This window comes from Jaculus jaculus, chromosome 8 (genome assembly GCF_020740685.1).
Source record: "Jaculus jaculus isolate mJacJac1 chromosome 8, mJacJac1.mat.Y.cur, whole genome shotgun sequence".
NCBI lineage: Eukaryota > Metazoa > Chordata > Mammalia > Rodentia > Dipodidae > Jaculus > Jaculus jaculus.
Window position 1 is genome coordinate 138,494,557 of NC_059109.1, and position 24,289 is coordinate 138,518,845.

General features: G+C 47.5%; 1 protein-coding gene across 1 annotated transcript; it reads right to left on the reverse strand.

Annotated features, from left to right (window-relative positions):
- Positions 1-1,796: 1,796 nt before the first annotated feature.
- LOC123462935 (programmed cell death protein 6-like) lies at positions 1,797-2,567 on the reverse strand. The gene has a single exon (XM_045157367.1). It carries the CDS (start codon positions 2,565-2,567, stop codon positions 2,001-2,003), a length of 567 nt encoding a protein of 188 aa, XP_045013302.1. The 3' UTR covers positions 1,797-2,000.
- Positions 2,568-24,289: the final 21,722 nt, after the last annotated feature.

The following is a 24,289-nucleotide window of genomic DNA, read 5'->3' on the forward strand; positions in this document are numbered from 1 at the left end:
AAGAGCCAGAGCAGCTTTGACCAAAAGGAATGAATGTGCATATATATATATTGACCTTCTAAGCCATAGGCTTCAGAAGTTAACCAACACTATCACAGTGAGCTATTGGTCATGAAGGCCCCAAACAAAGCCCCCAAAACAATGCAGGCCTTTGCTGAAGCCCCTGGTTGCCCACTGGAACTAGACAGTGAGACTCTTGCTGCAGACACCATAGGCTGAAGTCTCAGAACACTGAGAAATCAAGCTGGACCTGAGATGGAAACCCTGCTAGCTAGTTGTCAGCTATGCAAACTGCTAGGGGGTAAAAGTCGTCAATAATGTGAGCAAACATTGGATCCTGAAAGCTACAAATTCAACCAGCTGGGCTAGATAAACCCATGAGTGCAATAGTGGCATGTACATTATGGGAGTAATCAATTACTCTCTGATTGGATGTAAGGGCTCCTTAGGGGATTCAAGCCTGCTGCTGGGAACTGCGCCAGAAGCTCATGGATCAATTTTTGATGATACAACTTATTTCCTCTGCAGGTTTTTTCCCCTCGAGCTGGTAAGCCAAGATAAACCTCTTTTTCCCACCAGCTGCTCTTGGTTGGGTGGCTTCTACCAGCAAGGTGAACCTGACTGCAACAGACATTCATCATAAGAAGATCCTGTACAATGAAAGTTTGGTGTGTGAGGGGTGTATGGGTGTGCATTTTCCTCACCGACCACGTGGCTGTCAGAGCACAACTTGAGTTGCAGTTGTAAACACAGGTCTACAAAAGGATAATTATCAAAAGTGTTACCTCTTTATCATTTCTGGCCATTGTCATTCATTTTTGTAAATCCATATTTCTGTATATTTTCCTTTTTATTAATGAATTTCTTTTAACATTTATTGTGCTAGGACTGGAAAGACGGCTCAGCAGTCAGACGTGTTTGCTCTGCAAGCCTGAAGGCCAGAGTCTGAATCGCTATCAGAATCCACATGAAGCAAGCCACAGTGGCGCACATGTCTGTAATCACAGAATACCCATAGCAATGGGAGGTGGCGGTTGGGAGAACCCTGAAGCTCACATACCAGCCAGTCTGGTGTTCTCAGTGACACAAAAGCAAGAGAAACAATGCTTTAAACAAGGTGGAAGGAGAAGACTGACACTCTCAAGTTGTGCTCTGACAGCCACGTGGTCGGTGAGGAAAATGCACACCCATACACCCCTCACACACCAAACTTTCATTGTACAGGATCTTCTTATGATGAACGTCTGTTGCAGTCAGGTTCACCTTGCTGGTAGAAGCCACCCAACCAAGAGCAGCTGGTGGGAAAAAGAGGTTTATCTTGGCTTACCAGCTCGGGGGGAAGCTCCATGATGGCAGGGGAAAATGGTGGTATGAGCAGAGGGTGGACATCAACCCCTGGCCCACATAAGGTGGACAACAGGAACAGGAGAGTGTGCCAAACACTGCCAAGGGGAAACCAGCTATAAAGCTCATAAGCCCACCCCCCAATAATACTCTGCCTCCAGGAGGCTTTAATTTCCAATTGCCATCATCTGGGGATACTATAATTCTTTTTTTTTTCTGCATCATCATTTTATTATGTTGCATATTCCAATGAATACAATAAACTCCTTTTTTTAAAAAAAGTAAGCCACGTGAAAAGTGCAGGTTCCACATTATTTTAAAATCCTATTGGCTAATAAAAGCATTTCAAGTGCAGAATTAGAGACACCTAGAGAAGGACATGATACATTCTTTCCAAGCAGAACACCTGAACCCTTATTAAGCTTCACCTCATGGCACAATTAGTGAGCAAACCCAAGGTTTGTATGGTCACAATGCAGCTACGATTATAAACACTAATTAGTCTATTCACATATGTACAGCCAGGTCCCCAAGTGTCACCTATACAAAGTTTACAGGAAGAGCAGCAGCTGACTGCACCTGCGTCCTGCGTCACAGGCTGAGAGATTTGGCATTCCAGTGTCTTCACACGCTGGGCTGTTGTCCACAAAGTCTGGCTACACGATGCTGAAGACCATGGAGAGATATTGCTCGTAAAACACCTGGATCCAGCCGTCCTGGTCCGTGTCATACTGTCTGAAGATGTCTGTCAACCTCTGTAAGACAATGCAGCCTTGGATGAAGTCATCAAACGCGATCTGCCCTCGTCCTTGTCTGTCAAATTTGCGGATGAGGATGTCATGGAACTGATCGGAGAGCCAGTAGCCTGAGAGCGCTTGCTTCAGCTCGTTCTTGTCGATCATCCCCGAGTTGTCCCTGTCGTAGGTGCGGAAGACGTTCTGCCAGTCCGTGACGTACTTCCACACGCCCGTGAACTCACTGAAGTTCACGCCGGCCTTGTTCTCCCGGTCGAACATAGAAATGATTGACCTCACGGTCACAGGATTGAATGGGGTCCATGTGCCATTGGATAACGCTTGCTGAAGCTCGCTGTCCGATATCACCCCACTCCTGTCTTTATCAACCCGCTGGAAGACGTTCCACAGGAAGCTCTGGTCCGGCAGCGCGGCGCCCGCAGGCCCGGGTCCAGCCCCGGGGCCACCGCGGTACGAGTAGGCGGCCATGGGCACACACGCACGCACGCACGGGAGCAGCGCGGGCAGCCAGCCGCGGGACCAGCGTGACCACCGCCGCCGCCGCAGCCGCCGCTTCCGCTTCCGCCTCCTATAATTCTTAATACTTAAGTTTATGGGGCACACCTGAATCAAACCAGCACATTCCATCCCTGGCCCCCATAAACTGATAAACATAAATGATATAAAATAAAATGCAATGCATTCATCCAACTTAAAAGTCCCTAAAGTTTTTATAAATTCCAATGATGTTCCTATATCCCCACAATCTAAGGTCTTTTAAGTAATACCAAAAAAAAAAATCCCCCCAAACCCATAATGACACAGAGTAAACATTCACACTGCAAAAAAAAGAATGGCATTGCGCATAGCAAAGAAATACACAAGCAATACATGATTTAAACAGGGCAAGCACCAAACTCTGCAGCTCCAGGTCCAACAACTCTAGCCAGTGACAAGTCTCTAAATCCAATAATCCTACCCAGCAAAACGTCTCTGGAGTTCCAATTCTGCCCCTCCAGCTAGGCTACTCTCAGTCCTGGAAAACTTCATCAGGGCCGGCAGCTTTCCTTAGATAGCAGCCATTTCGTGGTTCCGGCATCTCTACTGGGTCTCCACTGTAAGCCATGGTTCATCCTCACGGTCCCATGGGGTCTCCATGCAGGCATCCAGCAAACCTGCTTCACACTGCCCATGGCCATTCCCAAAACACAAGACCGTGTTACAAACTCAATGACCCTCTCTTTCCTGCATTTCTTATACTCAATAATACAAGGTTGGATGCCAGTTTGTTAATCTAGGGGGGATAAAACAGACTTTGAAGAACAGGACACTCCTTGAGTACTCAGGCCCCTTCCAAAGAGTCTGCATTCTCCCTCTTTCCCCAGTGTAGGCCACAAGTCCAATCTCAAAGGTTGTAATCTCTCAATTGCAGCTGAATGGGCAGCAAGTCACCCAAAGATTTTTCTTTCTGTGCCATATCCCTCTGCTCACACCAGTTCATTTCTATGCAAAGCAACCCTGAAAAACTTCTCAGGACATGGGCATAACAGCAAGTTTTTCACACAAACTGCTTCTAGCCTAGTCCACATGTAGCAGATAGCTTCAGGTTTGTTGAGATGAACTTCCAGACCAGACACAGTCATGGAGGAAGGGATTTATTGAAGCTTACAGATCTAGGGGAGATTCCATAATGGCAGAAGAAGCTGGAATGCCTTCACAGAGAGAAGCACAAGCCTAAAAGGCAAAAGCCACACAGCACAGCACACTGCAGGAACTCCAGCTAGGCACACTTTGCATATGTTTAGATTGAAATCTCAACCCTACCACCACACCTTAAGATCCACCCAATTAAACTGCCTCCAGCCAGGTGGCTGCAGATGCAAAACTACAAACTAATAGAACACTGAATATATTGTTTGCATGCATGTAATATTTCTTTGTTCTGTGTCTGTTTTCTTTTTTTGTATTTTCTCTCTGTCTCTGTGTTGAATAATTTAATTATACGATGTCTTCATATGGTGCTCATGTTTCTTGGTCTTGATCTGACATCTTGGATTTAAAGTTTTCAAACTATTCAAACTACCACACCAAGCAACGCTCTCTTCCCTCATAAGCCAAACCTCACAGTCCATAGTTCTTACTGCATTCAGGTCTTTCAACTCTGACCACAATAGTCCATCAAGCTGTACTTACAGCACTGCAAGGCATCTCTTAGGCCAAGGTTTCGAATCCCTCCACATTCCTCTTGAAAATCAGCTTCAAAAGGGCAAAGCCACACAGTCAGGTGTCGAGCAGCTTCATTCCTGGTGCCACATTACTGTTGCAGTCACATTGTTGGTAGAAATCCCCCAACCAAGAGAAGCTTGTGGGGAAAAAAGAGGTTTATTTTGGCTTAAATGCTCTAGTGGAAGCTCCACAATGGCCGGGGAAAACAATGGCATGAGCAGAGAGTGGACATCACCCCCTGGCCCACATAAGGTGGATAACAGGAATAGGAGAGTGTACCAAACGCTGCCAAGGGAAAACTGGCCATAAAACCCATAAGCCCACCCCCCAAAATACTCTGCCTCCAGGAGGCTTTAATTTCCTATTGCTATCACCTGGGGAGACTAGCATTCAGAATACTTAAATTTATGGGAACATCTGAACCAAACCACCACAATGTCTATATTTTTTTACATTTAAAATTGTCTTGATCTCACCTGTATTCTTGAATTTTTTTTTTTTAGAATAGAACTGTGGGTCAACAGGGTTGTCTCTGTTTTTCTTTCCCTTTAGTGGAGATGTTGCTCTGTTGTCTTTGGATTTTCTCCTCTGCTGGGAACACTACCCTCTTTGTTCCTGTGCATGGAATATTTCTTTGTTCTGCGTCTTTTTTTTTTTTTTTTGTATTTTCTCTCTTTCTCTGTGTTGAATAATTTAATTATAGGAAGTCTTCATATGGTGCTTATGTTTCTTGGGCTTACTGGTCTGACACCTTGGATTTAAAGTTTTCAATGTTTTAGAAATTGACTATTTCTTCTATATTTTTTCTCTTTACCCCTCTTCTTTTCACAAGGCAATATCTATAGTCGAGACTACTTGAAGTTATTTTACTACTCAGGAGCATTTTAACTGGTGCGCGTGCTGGGACTGTGTTTTATTTTGCACAGCTGCCTGTGAATATCTCCTACTCAACTTCCTGTGGTTTCCACTGAGTCTAAAACTGTTGCTTTCATCTCTTCTCTCTCACTCTCATTCTTTTATATATTTCTCATATTCTACTCAGCATGTTTAATTTCTCTTTTATTAAACTCACAGATTAAGTTATATTTTCATAATAAAATTATACATGCCCTTTTCTTCTAACTATGGAATTATTTCCACTCAGTTCTGTTTTATCACTTTTTGGTCCAGCATTGTGTTTTAATTGATTTATTTTCTTAGCCTTTGGCATATGTGGTGGTATCTGAAATGCCACACATTAAGACTCTTTCCTGGTCCGATGTTGCATGCGTTCACATGCCCAACACCTTCTCTAGCTTTGTTCTGAGATGCAGGCAGGTTGCTTAAAAATAGTCTGGGGTTTTCAGGTCAAGACATTTTAGACAAGATGGGGCCATCATTTAGACAATGTGTTTCTCTTCTATGCTGACCGGAGTCCTGTGGAAGCATTTTGTCCATAGCCTGGGATGTGTAAGGCTGTTGAATGCTACCATCAACAATAGTCTGCTCTTGTGTAAGCCTCTGTTAGTACCCTAGGGATCATTCCATCTTCCTGTTCCCTGGTTCTCAGGGAGTATTCTTACAGTCGGTCCTTATCAGAGCTGCCGAATGCCTGCGGTCTATTGATGGGCTCTCTGCTCCTCATCCACTGCCTGGTCCCAGCTCTGAAGGCTATGGCCGCTGGGTCTTTGGGGTTTCCCAGCTCCATGTTTTTTTTTTTAATATTTAAATCATTTTCATTTATTTATTTGAGAGTGACAGACAGAGAAAGAGGGAGAGGGGGAGGGAGAGGGAGAGAGAGAAAGAGAGAGAGAGAGAGAGAGAGAGAGAGAGAGAGAGAGAGAGAGAGAGAGAGAATGGGTGCGCCAGGGCCTCCAGCCCCTGCAAAGGAACTCCAGACATGTGCACCACCTTGTGCATCTGGCTAACGTGGGTCCTGGGGAATGGAGCCTAGAACCGGGATCCTTAGGCTTCACAGGCAAGCACTTAACCGCTAAGCCATCTCTCCAGCCCTCAGCTCCATGTTTTATACTAAAGGAGTCTGGCCAGATCCTGAGTCTCTGCTCTCTCTTCAGCTCCTGGAAGTTGTCACAGGTGGTCATGGGGCGGTCACAGTGCTTGTCTCTCACGGATCACTGTCTCACTGCCTGTGACCCAGTGTCTCCTGGAGTGTGTAGGGTTCTGATGTTTGGGTTGAGGAAGAAAACTTGACATATCATTCAAGAACTCAGCCAGAGAAGTCTCTGGTTCATGTCAACCCCCTTAACTTGACTTTATTGTTTAACATGCTTTCTGTTAACACATTCGACATTTTGCCAATTTCATTTCTTTTTGTAGAATCTCACTTTCACCTGCCCTTGTTTCCTGCCCACCCGAACAACTTTCTTTGTCTTATAGTTGGGAAAGTCCTGGAAATACATTCTGCCAGCGATTGTTTGTCATGAATCTTTCTGCATTTCATTTCCACTTTGATATTTATTTATGTGTGTAGGTTCTGTTTTAGAAAGGGTCTCATGTATCCCAGGCTGACTTTGAGCTCCATCACTTCCAGAGTGTTAAAGCTGCAGGCATGGAGGCCCCTGCTCAGTTTATGTGGTACTGAGCGTCGAAACCAGAGCTCCATGCATGCCAGGCTGGCCCATTACCACCTGAGCCCCATCCCCAGCTCACAACCTTGATTCTTTAAAAGATGTGTGTTAGAAGTAAAAATCTAACTTGATTGGCTCCTAATGTTTCCTGAAGTTGTCCCGTTCTTTCTGACTTGTATGCTTTCTCAGGACAAGATTGTCACCTTTTCTTCCCCTCTTGGGTGTGATGTGGTACTTTTCTCTGATGCCATTTAGTGTTCTCAGTAGTGTTTGGTTTTTAGCAGTGACTCGGTGTCCTGTGTTTTGCTGTGGCTTTCCTTGTAGTGTTCATTCCTGCTTGGGATGTTCATGGGCTTCTTGGATCTGTGAATGAGAACTTTGCAGTAGCACTTACACTGGGCAATTAGTATGCTGTTACTGCCCTGCCATCTGGAACTCCAGTTTCTTATACATTAGGTCTTCCGTTAGGACCCATTAGCTCCTGAGGGTTCTTTGGGTTCCCCTGCCTTTCCCCACCTCTGCTCCATTTGGTTTGCTTTCGTTGGCATTCCTCCAATTTCCCCAAACTTTCCGATTTCAATTTTCCCAGCACACAACTTTTTGTTAATCCCTGTTCCTATTTTTCACTTTCAGTGTTCTGCTTTTCTTCTCTAGACACTCCACTTGGGACTTATGTGTTTCTTTTCTCATCAAGGTCAAATCTCCTGGTAACTCCGCAGCCACTGGGCAACATCTGACCACTTGCCTGTCCGCCACACCTCTGCTAGTTGACTCTTGATTGTTTGGTAATACCTTTATGAATCTATATCTGTCCAGTAATTTCAAATTATATGATAAGCTGGGTAAACTTGGACATTACTGATGATGAATTATTTTCTGTCATGTGGCAAAGTATACAGTAGATTAGTTTGCAAGGAAACCCAGTTCGCTGTCCTTGTCTTTCCTTTCACGGCTAGCTCACCTCCTCTCACTAAACTGGGTCAAGGAATTCTTCTGGGAGTTAGAGCTTTGGAGAGCTCTTCTGTATGGCCATGAGAGGCATCGTTGCTTCTGGGTCAAGGAGCATCCCACGCTTCATGGCCTGGGGTGTAAGTGTCAAACTTCCTTTTAATGTCTCAGAGAGCAGCTGGCAGAAAAGTAGCAATAAGAGTAGTTTTAGGGTTCCATCTAAAAGTAAGTTTTGCTGGGCTCAGTAATGAGCCATTTTATTTCTCGTGTTTATCTCTTGGGGATCAGATCATCCAACTGGCCTCTCTGGGATCAGGGCTTAGCCCTTGCATGGTATAGCTGGGGACCTGGGAGAGAGATGCCCACAGTGGTGTGTATGGCTCCCAAGGCGAGACAGAAGGGCTTCTGCCAGGGAGGCTCCCCAGGCAAAACGCAGACACCCATTGCCTGTGCAAGCATTCCGAGCAGAGGGTGCTACCATTGAGGCCAGCCCCCTCTCCTCGAGGCCAGCTGCCCCGTCGCCGTGCTCATCTTCCCTCTCTTTCTAGTCTTCCAAGTGCTGAGCAGTACCTTGGTAAAGCATGCATCTCCTTTTAACCAGGGGTCAGACTTGCTGGTTTTTACAGCTTTTCATTTCAGTAAGAGTTTGTTAGAGTAAGCATTAGAAGGGGAAGAAATGCTAATATTCAAAATATTTCTACTATTTTGGTGACTCCACCTGGAAATAGTCATGCAAACATGACTGATCTAGAAGCCTTGATTAATCTTGTTTTAAAAAGTTGGATGTCAGGGGTGCACTGCTCCCTGTGCTGAGAAAAATACATTTGAATATCAAAAGGATACAGTGAAGTACATTTGAAGAGTAGGTTAATGTGTTTACTATTAAATATTAAATACCAATCCTATTGTATTCTTGTGCTCTAAAGTGCTCCAAGCTATATGAGTGCTTTGTACGCAACATCATTTGATCTGCAATAGGACAATTATGTTCCTGGGATTTTCATATACTCCTGTTTAACATTGTCTCTGTGACATTATAACGTCAATGTTTGTGAAGGTGACATCAGCAATTTTTATAAAAATGTGCATTTTGATATTAACAAGGATTCCAAGTAACATATAGTACACTATGCTAGTCTCTGGTTCCTACTAACATTTGGCCAATGTGTTATCTAGTTTTGCTATCAGTTACTTGACATTACTGAAGATAATGTTGGATCATGGAAAAATCCCACTGTGGCACAGAGCCAGGGAAGCCATTCAGACTTGGAGTTTTCTTTCTCATGTCTGTTCTTCTCTCTCCTCTACACAGACTCTAGAAGACAATCAAGTAGGCACAAGTCTTTGTTTAAATGTTATTGTTTTAAAGTCCCAAAAAATGCACAGTAATTTATCTGTATCACATACAGTGCTTTTATGTAAAGCCCATTTTCCCTACTTTAAGCTCCTGGTGGCTAAGATCCTCCTTCTCCCTGCTGCTCTGCCCAGCACCCCACAGCACCAGATGCACACCAGATCCACGTGTCTGACATGTGCAGCCACCCAGTAGCTTCCCCCATGCCTCATTCTGCACAGGTGAATCAGGTGGTTGTACTTCAGCCTCGTTCTACCAATGGTAAAATTAAGACTCTAATTGGCTTTGACGTCTGAGGCTAGATGTGAGCTGTTGGTGAAGTGAAGAACTCCATCACATCTGGAAGGACGACTAAGGACTTCGAGAAAGGACTGCTCCTTTGCAAATGATTCTCGGTGGGTCTCCTTTAGGAGAGGGGGCCCTTTCCAGCAGCCCAACATCGCCCAGGCTCCAAGTCAGAGGGCAAGTGTTGAAGTTACCTTTGTTCTGCTGGAATAAAACATCCAAGCAGATGCAGCTGATGGTCAGGAAGGCTTATTTTTATTTTATTTATCTTTTTTTGGGGGGGAGGGTTTATTTTGCCTGAAAGTCTCCAGGCAAGCTCCTCCAGCATGGCTCCACCTCCCGAACCACCACCAGCTGGGGACCAAGGGCTCCGAAAACACATGAGTTTATGGAAGACACCTGAATCAAACCATCCCAGGAAGCCTTCTCCAGGATTCCAGCCTTGGACACCAAGTGACCCCAAAAGATGCCCAAGCAAGAGCTTCCTGGATGACCAGGCCAGCCCGCAGCCAAGAGGTCATACAAGGGCTTACTGCCATTGATTGCTGCTCTGCAGCAGGAGGGAAGGGGGAAGAAGGGCAGACAGATTGGCATGTGGAGCTGCCCCAGGAAACCAAACCTCTGCCAGGGGCGTGTGCGCTGCTGGAGAACGGGAGCCCCGGGTGCTGTCAGGAGGCTTGGATGAGCGTGTCGAGTGCAGGGGAAGGAAATCTGTGGCATGCACGGCAGAAAGCTTGGTGGGTCTGCAGCTTACAGCAAATAGAAAGTAAAGAAGGAGGCGAGTTACTAACAAAACTTACTGGCAGTTTGTGAAGGTGCTTCCAGGTCTTTCTTAGTTGTCTCTGGGAAAACAAGAGCTGAGAGTGGGTAGCTGTTGAAACCTATTAAGGATGAAGCAATCAAAATATGAGAGCCCCTGAATGTCATGTTCCCTCATCCCCAGCCTCTTAGGAAATTATGAAGTGCCCCCAGGAAAAGCACAAAATTAAGAGTCTGTGGATAAAACATGGCCATTAAATGTAACCAAGATTTGACCTGACCTTCCTAAAACTCCAGGAAATGCTCTGGTGATGACTAAAGACTGCTGTGAGCAGAGGTCCTCTGCAGACCAAAGGCAACCCTTAGCAGTCCGGTCCCAGAGCAGGGGTGGCCAGCATCATCGTCAGGCAGCTGGGTGGGAGCTGGGGACATGAAGCTGAGTTCAGAGCATGGGTGTGCCCTTAAGGCAGAGAGCATAGATCGTGGCAGTTTATATACATCTCGAGTTCTGAGAGGAAACCCACCACCAGCAACACTGGTCCTGTGATGGAAAGGGACAGGTGCAGCATGAATGGAAAGAGGTCTTTGGATCACAAGGGTCAACATCCAAGGACCAAGTAGAAAAGAGCTCTGATGCTGATGAACTCTGGATATTCATTGTACTTCTTGGGTTTTAACAAACGCTTTTATTATTTATTTTTATCTGTGTGTGTGTGGACATGCATGCCAAGCATGTATGTGGAGGACAGAGGACAACTTTGAAGTGTCTCCATTCTACATGCTTTGAGACAGGGTCTCTGCTGCTACAAACGAACCACCTGAGTAGCTTGTCCCAACCCCAGCTTTGGAGTCTCCCTGCTCTGCCTTCCACTGTAGCAGACGGTTTGTGATCTCAGCTGCAAGCGCCACTTCTCGTGAACCCTGGCCGGCAGGTTTTACAAGCAAGCACCTTTAACCACTGCGCAATCTCTCCAGCCTACTTCCTGGACTTCGTTTCTTTATTTCCTTTTATTTTTGGTGGTGTTAGGGATAGAACCTAGGGCATCATCTGTGCTAGGCAAGCACTCTACCACTGAACTATATACTTTCAGTCCCTGTATCTTCATAGTAAAGGGTAATTTTCAGAGCCCAAAGTAGAGTCCAGGACCAGGGCAAACCATTCTGGGCAGGAGACTCCTCTAACCAAGGGCTTGTTTCAGAGGTTCTGTGAGCCAGGGACAATGGTAGTGCCGGTTCTTCCTGTGAGAACAGGAGTGTTGCCTGTTCCTGGTCTTCTGTTGCATGGTGGGTATGTGGGTGTCAGACAGCTGGTCTTGGGTCACAAAGCTCCAGACAGTGGGTGGCATGGCTGGGCACCTGCATACCCAACAGTGCGATTCAGCATGGCCCGAGTCCTGAGCTGTTTGCATCAAATTTAGAATTTATTTGCTTATTTGTTTGTGGCAGGGCCTCATGTGTCCCAGGCTGGTCTTAAATGCTCTGTGTAGCTGAGCTTGACTTTGAACTTATGATCATTCTGCTTTCACTGCTGTAAGGTCAGATTGTGAGGCTGGAATGCTGACCTCTGGCTTGGGACAGAAGAAGGTTAAGAGCTTGCAGCAACCTTGCAAGTAGCAGGAATAATGACTCTTCCTGCTTCTGGCATCAAGCAATGGAGTCAAGCCCCCTCTACTCTCGCACCCTCCCTCGTGACTCGACAGGCTTGGTTGGGCAAGGGGAATGGCTGGTCTCTTACTGAGGGCTCACTGTGGGACCCACACAGCTGTCCCCAAATCCTGCTGTTTCTCCCACAAGAAGCCAATATAGTTGTGTCATCAAAGAACTTCTTAAATTATTTATTCTTATTTTTTACATATTTATGAGATAGAGGAGAGATAAAGGGAGAGATAGAGATAGAGCTAGCTAGCTAGACAGATGATAGATAGATAGACAAACAGATATATATATATATATATATATGGAGAGAGAGAGAGAGAGAGAGAGAGAGAGAGGGAAAGAATAGGCATACCAGGGCATCCCACTGCTGCAAACAAACCCCAGGCCCATGTACCACTTTGTGCGTCTGGCTTTCCATGGTTACTGGGGAATTGAACTTGGTCTGGCAGGCTTTGGAAGCAGATACCTTTAATTGCTGAGCCATTTCCGCAGCCCAATTTTTATTTTTCTTTGTATGATGATGTGTGCATGTGCATGTGATTCTGTGTGTGAGTGCGTGCACACATGTTCAAGGACAGCCGCAGGTGTGTGTCCTTACCTTCCACCTTGCTTGCTAGTTGTTCTCCAGGCTGGCCCATGGGCTTCCAGAGATTCTCCTGCCTCTGCCCCCCATCTCACCACAGGAGTGCTGGGGTTACAGATGCTCACCACATCTGGCTTTGTGTGCATTCTGGGGTTTGGAACTCAGTCATCACGTTTATGCAGCAAGCTTCTTACCCATTGAGCCATCTGGCCAGCCCAGCAGAGAGCCTTTGGCAAAGCTCAAGGTGAGGACATGAGCTGTGGGTGAGGGGCCTGCTCTGTGCCTCCAGCCCTGTCAGAAGCCCTGAGAGAGCATTGACTTCTGGCATCCCCAGGAGGAGAAGGCGTGGCGATGCTGCTGCTGGTGAATCACAGGCGTTCTTTGCCCCACTTTAGGGCCAGCTCGTCATGCAGGAGCCCTTTGATTTGCGCGGTGAGCCAGGCAGAAGACCGTCTGAGCACAGTGCCTCTGGGCAGGGGCAGAGCCTGAGCATCCGAACTCCACGGGCCGAACGATGCTCTGGCTCCGTAGAAAGGCAGACACCCAGCTGCTGGCATTAAAGCTCTTCTTTTTGAAAGCACCGGTGCACCAATTTGTTCTCTTGTCACTGTGACAAAACACATGACAGAAACAGCTTCAAAGAGGAAATGTTCATTGTGGCTCATGGTTTCAGAGGCTCCACACATGGACGCTTGGCTTCATGAGCTTGGCAAGAGCACCGCGGTGCTGGGCATGAGTGATGGAGGAGTTCCCTCTCCTAATGCCAGACGGGGGTGAGTACAGGCCACTGCCAGTGAACCGGGTCCTCCCGCCAGACCTCAGCTACTTGTCGCCACCTCTCAACAAGGCCTTGAACCCATCACAGAACTGACCCATTCAATTAGGTCACAGCTCTCAGGGTCAGGTTAATTCCCAACAGCCCATGAACTGGCAACCAATCCCCCAAAACGTGAGTTTTCAGGGGACATTTCATGGTCATTCTATAAACAAGAGAGGTGGGCCAAACAAACAGATACCACACAGAAATGCCTGTGTGCAGCCTCTGGACAAAATTAGCTAGCTTAACCCACATCCCGTCACAACAGAGGAAGTCAACACGAGACCCGACATCTCGCTCTAATCTGCCTTGTCCTGGGCTCTCACTGCCCTTCATGTGGCCGGTGACTCGGAGAGGAAAGGACAGCGTCCGCTCTCCTCTGTGCCTGGCGCGCTGATGCGCAGGCAGGCTGCCCTTGCACCGGTGTCCCTGAGGAGTGTCTTGTCTTCAGGATCCTCTAATTGCTGACCAGGAGGCTCCAGCAGAAAGACCCTGGAAGCTCTGCGGGCGATGCTGGAGGCTTTGGGGTCCGACCTGCGTGGCTAAGGCAAGCTCATTTAGTCATTCTGCTTAATACGGTTCACGAACCTTGGGAACTGTTTTGAAATCTGAAATATGCACGGTGTCCGGTGGCAACAGGGCGTGGACAGCTGTACTCAACCGGGGCCTGTAGCATTAATTAAGCCTCTGGAAAGGAAAGGCTTTCATCTCCACTCGGTTTCTTCACAGAGGTGTCCAAAAACTAAGCCTGTTGATCAAGTCTTTTTTTTTTTTTATTTTTTTTTAGGAAGCATTTTTGACTCCCATGGAGAAATCTGGGCTTGTGCTTTTCTAAAAGAGTCTTGGTGTCTGCAGTAGCATTTCAGGACCCTCGGAGCCAGCACATCCCCCTCAGCAAGGTGGAACCTGGATGAGTTCCTTGACCTCTCTCTCCTCACAGCATCTAATTTTATTTATTTGAGAGAGGTGCGGTGGGGAGAATTGGTGTGCCAGGGCCTCCAGATGCTGCAAAAGTGTTCTAGACACATGTAGCACCTTATGCAACTGGCTTTTGTGGGTCCTGAGGAATTGAACCTGGGACCTTTGGCTTTGCAGGCAAGTGCTTTAACTGCTGAGCCATCTCTCTGGCCCATATTTTTTTTTTATTTTTGGTTATTTATTTGAGGGGGGCAGAGAGAGTCACAGCATCTTCTTTAGAGAACTTATCTTTGGGAACTCCCTCTGCCCCACTGAGAAGAAATTTATTTTTGCATTTGTATGTGGTGTGCATATGTGTTTGTGTGTGTGTGTGTATGTGTGTGTGACTGTGTTCAGGAATACTTGCTCCAGGATTTGGGTGCACTCCCCTCAGAAATGACATGAAAGAGGCAGAACACCCCCAGCTTCCAGTTTCGGGGGGACTAGGACCCTGACTTTCATCGGTTCTGTAGCAGTTACGTCATTGCTGGGACAAAAGTCAACAGCAGAACACCTAGAGGGAGGAAAGGGCACACTTGAGGCTTACGGTTTCACAGGGAAATCTCGCCGTGGCAGCGAAAGCATGGCAGGAACCTGAAACCAGCACCACACAGTCAGATCAGCGGGGAGGAAGCGGAGAGAACAGTGAGCTGGCTGGGTTGTGACACCCTAACTGCTCCCCCACCCCCAGGAGACACTTCCTTCAGCAATTCCAACTTTTTTTTTTTTTTTTTTTTTTGGTTTTTCAAGATAGGGTCTCACTCTGGCCCAGGCTGATCTGGAATTCACTGCGTAGTCTCAGGGTGGCCTCAAAGTCACAGCCATCCTCCTACCTCTGCCTCCCGAGTGCTGGGGTTAAAGGCGTGCACCACCACGCCTGGCTATGTTCCAACGCTTAAAGGTTTCACAGCCTCTCCTACTAGTGCTACCACCTAGGACTGCACATTCACACATGGGTGTGCGGAATTTCACGTTCAAGCCACCACAGGTTTATTTTAGCTTACAGTTTGAGAGGGGCAGTCTTTTTGGTGGGGATGGTATGGTGGCAGCTGGCTTTGTGGCCACAGAAGCATGTGGCTGGGTCTCCTCTTGTCTGGATGTTTGGAAGAATGGGAAACAGAGACATGAAAACAGGGAGAGGGCTGGAGAGATGGCTTAGTGGTTAAGTGCTTGTCTGTGAAGCCTAAGGACCCCAGTTTGAGGCTTGATTCCCCAGGACCCACGTTAGCCTGATGCACAAGGTGGCGCATGCATCTGGAGTTTGTTTGCAGTGGCTAGAGGCTCTGGCATGCTCATTCTCTCTCTCTCTCTCTCTCTCTCTCTTTCTCTATGTGCCTCTTTCTCTCTCTGTCGCTCTCAAATAAATAAATAAAAATGATCAGGAAAAGAGGGAGTGCAGAGCAACAAACCTCAAGGCCCACTCACAGTGACCGGCTTTCCCCAGCCAGGCCCCCTCTCTGTAAGTTCTAAAGCCATCTCAGGCAGCACCGCCAGCTGAGCTCCAGACAAACAATCAAACGCACGTGCCGACGGGACATTGCACATCCAAACCACGGCACTGAATGGAGCCGGGGCGGTAAGCGCACCCTCGGACCCTGTGCGGAAGCCGTGGCAGCGCTCATCCTCACTGGAGGCTGGTCCGTACACCAGGCTGCGTTAGCGCCAGCTGCGATGCCACCTCTCATCTTCCAATAAGATCGAGGCAGAGATGCTGTGGGCCTCGTACATGTCCTGCTCCTTCGATCACAGCACACGGGGTATGCAGTCCCGCCTCTTACGCCGAACCACAAGGGAAAAACCCAGCAGGTACAATGTAGCGTCATGATGTCCCCAGGGCACACTGGCCGTTGACTTGTATTGCATATGGGAAAGTCCCCATAAACCATGAAAAAGAAACTCATTTAAAAGAAAGACTTTCTCACGTTTAACACCCCAGATCCCTCCCTGAGTCCCCCAATGTGTCTGGTGCTAGACAGTCCGCCTGACTTTCCCCAACAGCCCTAGTTCCTTTCCTCAACCCACTTCCTTTCCAACCAAACCTCTGGCCAGAAAGTTCAACCCAGCCTGTTCTTATTGCTATATCACTAGGAGTGGTGGTTTGGGTGGACACCCCCTACTATATTCAGGATTTTATTAAAGCTTGTAATTTAGATCCCTAGCCACAAGCTTGGCTGGAGGAGGTGTCACTGGGTAGATTCTGGGGTCCAGCCCTAAGGTGTGTGTGGTAGGGGGATTGGAATTCCAGTCTAAAGATATGCAAAGTGCTTGAGCCTTTCCTGGTTCCTGCAGTGTGGTTGCCGGTGCTGCTGGAGGCTGATTTTGGCTTTTCCCTCTCTCTGCTTGGTCCTGTAAGGGGTGCCAGCTTCTCTGCCATTAGGGAACTTCCCCTGGATCTGCAAGCTTCAAATAAATGCCATTCCTCCATCAATGTGTCTGGTTTGGAAGTTCATCCCAGCAAGTAAAGCTGTCTGTGACACAGGAGGAGCCTTGCCGAGTCCTGTGTTCTCGAACAGTAGAAAGCCCTGGTTCTTTGTGCACCTTGCAGGCGTGGATGAGATTAGAGAGACTCCAGTAAATCCAGGTCCAAAGGGCTCCCAGAACAGCCTGTATCCCATTCCACCAAATCCACCCTCCTCTGCCCTAGAGCCCTTCTGCCTGAAAGGTCACAGGATGATAAGGCGTTCCTGAATATTCCGGCAGGGAAGAAGTGTGGCAGACAAGCATTTCTGCAAAGATGTGACTCAGTCCCATGTGGAGTTTGCGTTGCTGAGAGGCTTCTACGGCCAACACTGAACTTGCTAGTTTGCTTAAATTTGTGATCTGGGCTACAGGGACTTTCTTACATCACTGCGTTTGCTCACTCCAGCTTGTCTGACAAGATGGAACTCCATTTGTGTGTGTAACGTACTAACTGCTGTTCCCCTATTCTCATAGTGTTTGCATTGCGGTGAGGATTGGTAGGTTAGAAAAGGCTTCTTCGGGGCTATCGAGTGCAAGATCCCTTCTGCCATGTGGAGATGGGAGCAGACACACGTTCACCCCAGTTAGGGAGGGACACTGGAACAGAGAATCATTGCACCCAGCCAGGCACCAACAATAAAGCAAAGAAATGATCCCACACAAATCAGCTTAGGGGTCAGTAAGTTTACTGAGCTTTCTTACAGTACTGAGGGTGCTGGGGTATGCACAGAGCATCAGTAAGGGGTTATTCACATGAGCTTGGGTGAGGGGTTACTGACAGGAGCATAGGTGATCCCAAACAGCTGTATCACTGAAAAGCAACACCCCAGCATGGGTGATAACCTCCTGAGAGCTGCATAGATGGGTCCTCCCCTTCAAATAGCCTTCTTCCTTTGGTATACTCTAGCACCTCTGGATGCCACCTGCAGCTGCAGAAGAATTATAAGAAGTTTAGCAAGGGTCACACAGGGAGCAGCTGGAATCCCAGGTGAGGATTTGTGAGAAGACATTAATAGGCCCAACCTCAACCTAATTGAGGGTCTCCTGATGGCAGTCATAGCTTCTCTGACTAAGATGGACTATTAGTCAGGGCTCTCTAGAGGAACAGAACCAACAGAAGGGATATATGTTATAAAGGGGTGCAACTGGACTAGATTACAGAATACAAGCCAGGCAGTCCAACAATAGCTGTTTGCATGCTTGAGCATCCAGGAACCCGGTAGCTTCTCAGTCCATGAGGCTGGAAGCCTCAGCACTGAAGGCCGGGAGGATTCCTGCAGAGTTTCTGGTCTCCAGTCCATGTTGGAAGGGTGCTGAGCTCAGTCCCAGTGCCCATGAAGCACAGCCAGCCCAGGAGAGATGCATGCGTGCGTGAGCAGCGAGGGTGGCTGGGTCAAAGCAGGCACCAGGGAGGAGTGGGGTGGCCAGGAAAAAAAAGGGCTGTGCTCTTTATACGCAGTCTACCACAGGAAGAGTGGCTCACCCTGGAGGAAGGACTTGCTCCCTCAGTCACTCCTTCCTGGAAATACCCTCACAGACCTTCCCAACAGGTGTGTCCAATCTGACCAAGTTGACAACAGGACTTTACCATCACAAAGCTAATGGCTGTTGTGCTCCAAGGCATTACACAGCACCCTCCTTCTTACTGTCCAGGCACACAGTCACCTGGGCTACCTGGTGTGCTCTGCCTGAGCAGTGTGCCAGACTACAGTCGAAAATGTTTACTTAATGGGATTTATGCACATGTGGAAGCGAGAGTGGAGTTCCTTTGTTAATAGATTTTATCCACCTAAGTATTCCTTTACTTAATGAATATAAAATGTGATTTGATTCCTTCAAGATCACTTTACAGGAGCAGCTGAGGTATAAGCCTGTTGAATAAAGCTGAGTTTTGAGTTTATTGGTGGTGGAATAACTGATGCCCGATAGCGGGGAGGGGTGGAGACACGCATCTTCAGGTATCCTGATCATGTGGCAGGCAGTGCAATAGTCTTCATGCTTTCAAATTCAACTCTCGGGCTGGGGAAATGGCTTAGTGGTTAAGGTGCTTGACTACAAAGCCAAAGGACCAAGGTTCGATTCTCCGGGACCTATGGAGGCCAGTTGCCCAAGGTAGTGCATGAGTCTAAAGTTTGTTTGCAGAGGCTGAAGACCTTGGCATGCCCATTTTCTATTTGCCTCTCTCTCTCTCCCAAATAAATAAAATAAATCAATAAAATTTTTAAAAAAATAAAATTTAACTCTCACAACAGCTGTGTTTGGTGACATCATTATACTTGTATGATTGACAATAAAAGCAAAGCAAACCATTTAAGGCCCAGCATGTGTGTGAGGCAGGGCGGGGCAGAGCCTGGAGGGAAGCGAGCCTACAGAGCTTCTTGGGTTGGTGTTCTCTCCACAAGGCCATCTTGCCTTTTACTCACTTTCAAGGAAGTGGATCAGATGGACTATCATCCCACCATAAAGGATGGGGTTCTGATATTTGCACAGTCTTGGAGGGCAGGAATAGTATGTTATAAGAAGCTATATCCGGAGTGGGGGTGCACCTTTAATTGCAGTACTTGGGAGACAGAGTTAGGAGGATCACTGAGCTCAAGGCCATCCTTAGACTACATAGTGAATTCCAGATCAGCCTGGGCGAGAACAGGACCTGAACTAGAACCAATGGGGAAAATAATTAATTAAAAGAAGCACAAAATATCACATATCATATGATTCCATTGATATGCATGTTATAACAAAGTGTTTGACAGAGCAATTTAAGGGAAGAAGGATTTATTTTGGCTCATGGTTTCAGGGAATACAGCCCATCACGGTGGGAAAGGCGTGGATGAATAGCCTGGTCTAGAGCAGGATCCTGTGACGGGAGCTTCTCACATCTTGGTAGATCAGGAAGCTGTGAAGAAATAGAAGCCAGCCCGTGATACAGCCCTGTAAGGCTTGTCAGGAATGGTCTACATGCACGAGTGAAGCACTGTGCTGCAAAGGTCACAAAACAGCTTTACCAGCCGTGACAACACACTCCTGCTCAATGCAGGAGCCTGTGCGGCAGTCTCATTGAAACCCTAACAAGACGACATTCCACTGAGGGTAGTGGACTGAAGGTGGAAGCCAAACCGATGGGGCAGGGTTTCCTATTGAGATGATGAGAATGTTTGACTAAATAGAGGTATTCTCCACATACTTATGATGTGTTAACACCCACTGAATTTTTTTATTTTGTAAATGAATAGATTTTATTGTTTGTCTCTTAAAAGGAAAGAAAAATGGGTAACTGAAATGATGGATATGTTAATTTGCTTCATGGTAGTAACTGATTTACCATTTCTGTATATCCTTAGCATCATGCTATATACCTTACATATACCAATACAATTAAAAAATACAAACAATAAAAATCAGTTTTGTTTTTCTTAGGTAACAAAAACATGAGAGACAAGCAATCTAGAGTTAAATATATCAGTTCTGTGACATCAGGGATTTAAACTATTTTTATTTTTCTGTTTGAACATCTCCAAGATTGCTTTTCTCCTTGTGATAAGAGCTGACTGAACCTTTTCTAGAGTCACATTCTATCCCTAGTCAGAAGGATACATGCTAACTGAGTTGGGTGTATTACTTTCCCTACCTACCCACCTAATGGCATCACACCCATATTTTAAATTCTAATATCACAGGCTCCTTTTTCTAGAAAAGCTGGGAAGCATAGTGTTCCTCCCAGGCACACTGTAAATGAACTCCAGACATAAGTGCCACCATGTGCATATGGCTTTTGAACACCCACCAAATTTGTATAATTTAAATCGTTACTTTATGTTCCATGAATTTTATCTCAGTGAAAGCCGTACATTCCGGGGCACGTCAGGAGAAATGGAAGCTGCTTCCTGCGGCAAGCCTTCCAAGGCAAGGCTATTTTCCATATCCTGTGATGTGGTCCTGGGAGAGCTCCACATAGCCCGCCCATCTTGACGTGGGGTCTGAGAGCCGCCCACTGCCTGATGCAAGCCTGTCTGACCTGCAGGGACGAAGGCGAGGCTCCCTGCCAGTGATCACCCCAGAAGAGCAGCGCTGAGGTCAGACTGCATAGGATCTGGCTGAGCCTTCCCGGGGATGCACTGTCCTTCCCAAGTTCTTCTCAGCTGTTCCTCATCTATGATGTCCTCCTGATGTCCTGGTGGGAGCCAAGGTCACGTGACCAAGCACCCAGCTTGACATGCTTGTCACAATCTTCTGAGACAGTGGGGCTCTGAAATAGTGCCACGTGGCTCCAGCGCAGGCAGGGCACCCAAGTCCCGCAGCCTTGAGTCATCCATGGCCCTCTGCTGTCAGGGAGCCTGGCTGTCTACATTTACCACTGCCTTTATCCCCAGAACACAACTGCAGAGCTGGTACCCGGCACACACACAGTTCTTGGGGAAGCATTCCCATCCCCCAGGCACGGGGAGGCTTATGGGTGACCTTGAAGGAATCGCACAGCAGTGGTTTGTTCCACATCATTGCCATGACAATACTGTCTCTGGAGGACAAACAGTGCCCGGTGTGAGCTGCCTTGACCCTGAGAACAAAGCCCCCTCCTATAGGACAGCATTTTCACCTGCAGGGTGTGTTCGCTTTCAGAGCCTCTGAACAGTCCCTTGGACCAAAGGCTGCCACAGAACAGCGCCCACAGCTCTGATAGAGCTCCTTGACATTTGCCAGGTTGGAGGGCGATTGTTGCCAGCCTCCGAGACAGTGAGCTCAGGCACTTGAGATGTTTGCTACATTCTTTTGCTTAGAAAAAAAGGAAAGAAAACTTTTTTGTTTGCCACTTGAATGTGACCACCAAAGGGGCTAATTCATCACGAGACATGCAGGAGATAAGGAGGAATTTGCTCACTAGTTCAAGGACAGCTATGGCAGGCTTTGTCAAGAGCATCTTGAAGGCCCCAAAGAAACAAGCATTCTTGGAGCTGGGGAGATGCTCACTGAGTAAAACACGGGCTATGCAAGCATAAGGATCTGAGTGTGGATCCCCAGAACCCACGTAAACATGCCGCTGCTGGTGGTGTGCTTGTGATCCCAGGGCTGGAGAGGAAGAAACACGAAGATTCCCAAGACTTGCTGGCTACCTAGTCCAGCCAAGATGGCAAACTCCAGGTCCAGTAAGAAACCCTGTCTTGGGCTGGAGGGATGGCTTAACGGTTTAGGCACTTGCCTGCAAATCAAAGGACCCAGGTTCAATTCCCCACAATCCACAGTAGCCAGATGCACAAGAGGGCGCCCACGTCTGGAGTTCATCTGCAGTGGCTGGAAGCCCTGGCACGCCCATTGTCACTCTCTCTCTCTCTCTCTCCCTCGTTCTCTGACTCTAATAAATAAATAAAAATAAAGAAACCCTGTCTCAAAGAAAAAGGCAATGAGCAACAGAGAAAGACACATGACATAAACTCCTCGCCCATCCGTGCATGCACACATATACACACATGTGCACCCACATACGAACAAAGATGCACACACATGTACACATACACATACATGCACACACACACACACACACACACACACACACACACACACACACACGGAAAACACTGCTCCTAAGCTGGTGGCTTTATCCAGCTGGGCAGGACTTCTGCGCTGGAGAAATCCAGCCTTGCACACCTGCCCTCGGTTTTCAGAGCAGTGTACCACGGCACACTGTGACACTGGGAACGCGGGTTCCTGGAGCAGTGTCCTACGAGAACATGTGTTCTTGGAGCAGAGCCCCAGGAAGCATGCGCGTTACCCTGATTCATTGCTGTGCTGCGGTGGCAGCTGCCTTTGTGATGAGCATCTAGCTGTTCAGGTATGCTGGTAACGGCCTACTACGTGGGGTGGGTGCTCGCTTAAAGGAAAGTTAGTGAAAATTCATCAAGTGGATTCCTGAACTGAGCCTGTGGTACCCTCCCCCACTCATCATGAATGGCCCTGATACATGGCAAATGGCCCTTATATACTGAGTGATGGCTAAACACCCTCCACCACAGACGTCTGAGCTCACGAGGCTGTCAGAACATGAAGAAAATGTGGGAGGGAATGTGTGGTCGGTGGGAAGCCCAGGAGAGGGCAGGCCCAGGGGAGAGCAGGGTCCCTCAGAAGGAGCAGCACAGTGTGAGTTTGGGTTCTGGGCTTGCTTGGAGCTCAGCCCTGAGAGCTGGATCCCATTTCCTTCACTGTCTCCCAGCCCACCTCGGGTCTCCCATTCCTGGGGGCAGGTTCTCTACCCTGTTCTGAGTCCTGCAGCCCTTGATGTGCCCTGCATCTCTGTCACCTGTTCTTACAACCTGATGCTGTCCTTACCCCCCCCCAGCACAGGACTCCCCTTCCTTGGGCACTTCTGCCTTCACCCCTCCCCCTTTGGCACTTCCACCTTCACCCCCCTCCTAGGGACTGCTGCTCTGCCTGGCTGTTAGGAGACCCTGCCAGCCCCTGGCCTGCCTCCATCAGTCCTCCTCTGCTTGGAGCTGCCCTATGGCTTGAAGTGAGAACCTTCTAGAAAAGGTCTCTTTAGAGAGGAAGGCTGCTCTGCAGAACCCCCCTCCTTCCCCTCTTCATTTGTAGTGAGAACAGAGGAATCCTTTCCCCTCAGCGAGAGAGACTGCGCATGAAGACCGGACTAACTGGCAGGCCACATGTCATTGCATCAGGATTGGAAGGCACAAAGTGAACAGCCACCTCAGAGCCACAGGGCGAGGACTTCTGTTTCCAGAGCAGGCTGACTGCCATTGTAGGCCTGTAGGATTTACAGTTAAAAAGGGATGCGTCGTTTCTTTTATTTTTTAAATCAAAGAAATCTGGGGCTAATTTATAGAACCTCTGCCTCTCTCCATGACAGAGGACGTTTCAGCAGAGGGAATTGGGGGGCATGGGCCACACTTAGCCCTGTGTTGCTTTTTCCCAGCAGACGTAGGTGGGAACAAAGTGGTTCCTCGTGACAGATGTGCAGGGGTGCGTGCAGCTGTGAGACGTCGAGACAGCCTCTGCGATGCAGAGTGGACTCACAGGAGCGGGACAAGATGCACTGCCATCTCAGACACACTGCACACGACACGCTTTTTGCTGGGGATCGTGCTTAATCTTAGCCTCTTTTCATAAACAACCAGAAAACAGTGACCTTTCCAATAGGTTCACGAGCTGCAGTTTTAGGAGAATGTAATCAATGCCGTCAGGAACCAGGAAGCAGAAAACAGAGGACTCGACAAATTAAACTTGGGAACACACGCCAGAGACATCCAGAATGGACCTGTGTTACAGTCACAGCGGTCATGTTATTTTTTTTCCATCAAAAAGTTGACATTCAGAATATTCAAGAAATATGAGTGCCCTTTCAGACTTCAAATTTGGATTTATTTCCCCAGGATGCTGTATTTATTTAGCCTCGTATTAATGTCATGCATCGGAAATGGGTTTCCATGAAAATAAAATCTCTTACTTGACTTTCTGCTATCCAAATTCAGCACGAATACCATTAAAAGAATGAAATGTTAGGTTAGATTTGCTGCGCTGGGAGATTTTGACAGAAGAAATTTCAGCCAATAGGCTCTTTCCTACTGTGATTTTTCTAACGTCATTTTGTTTATG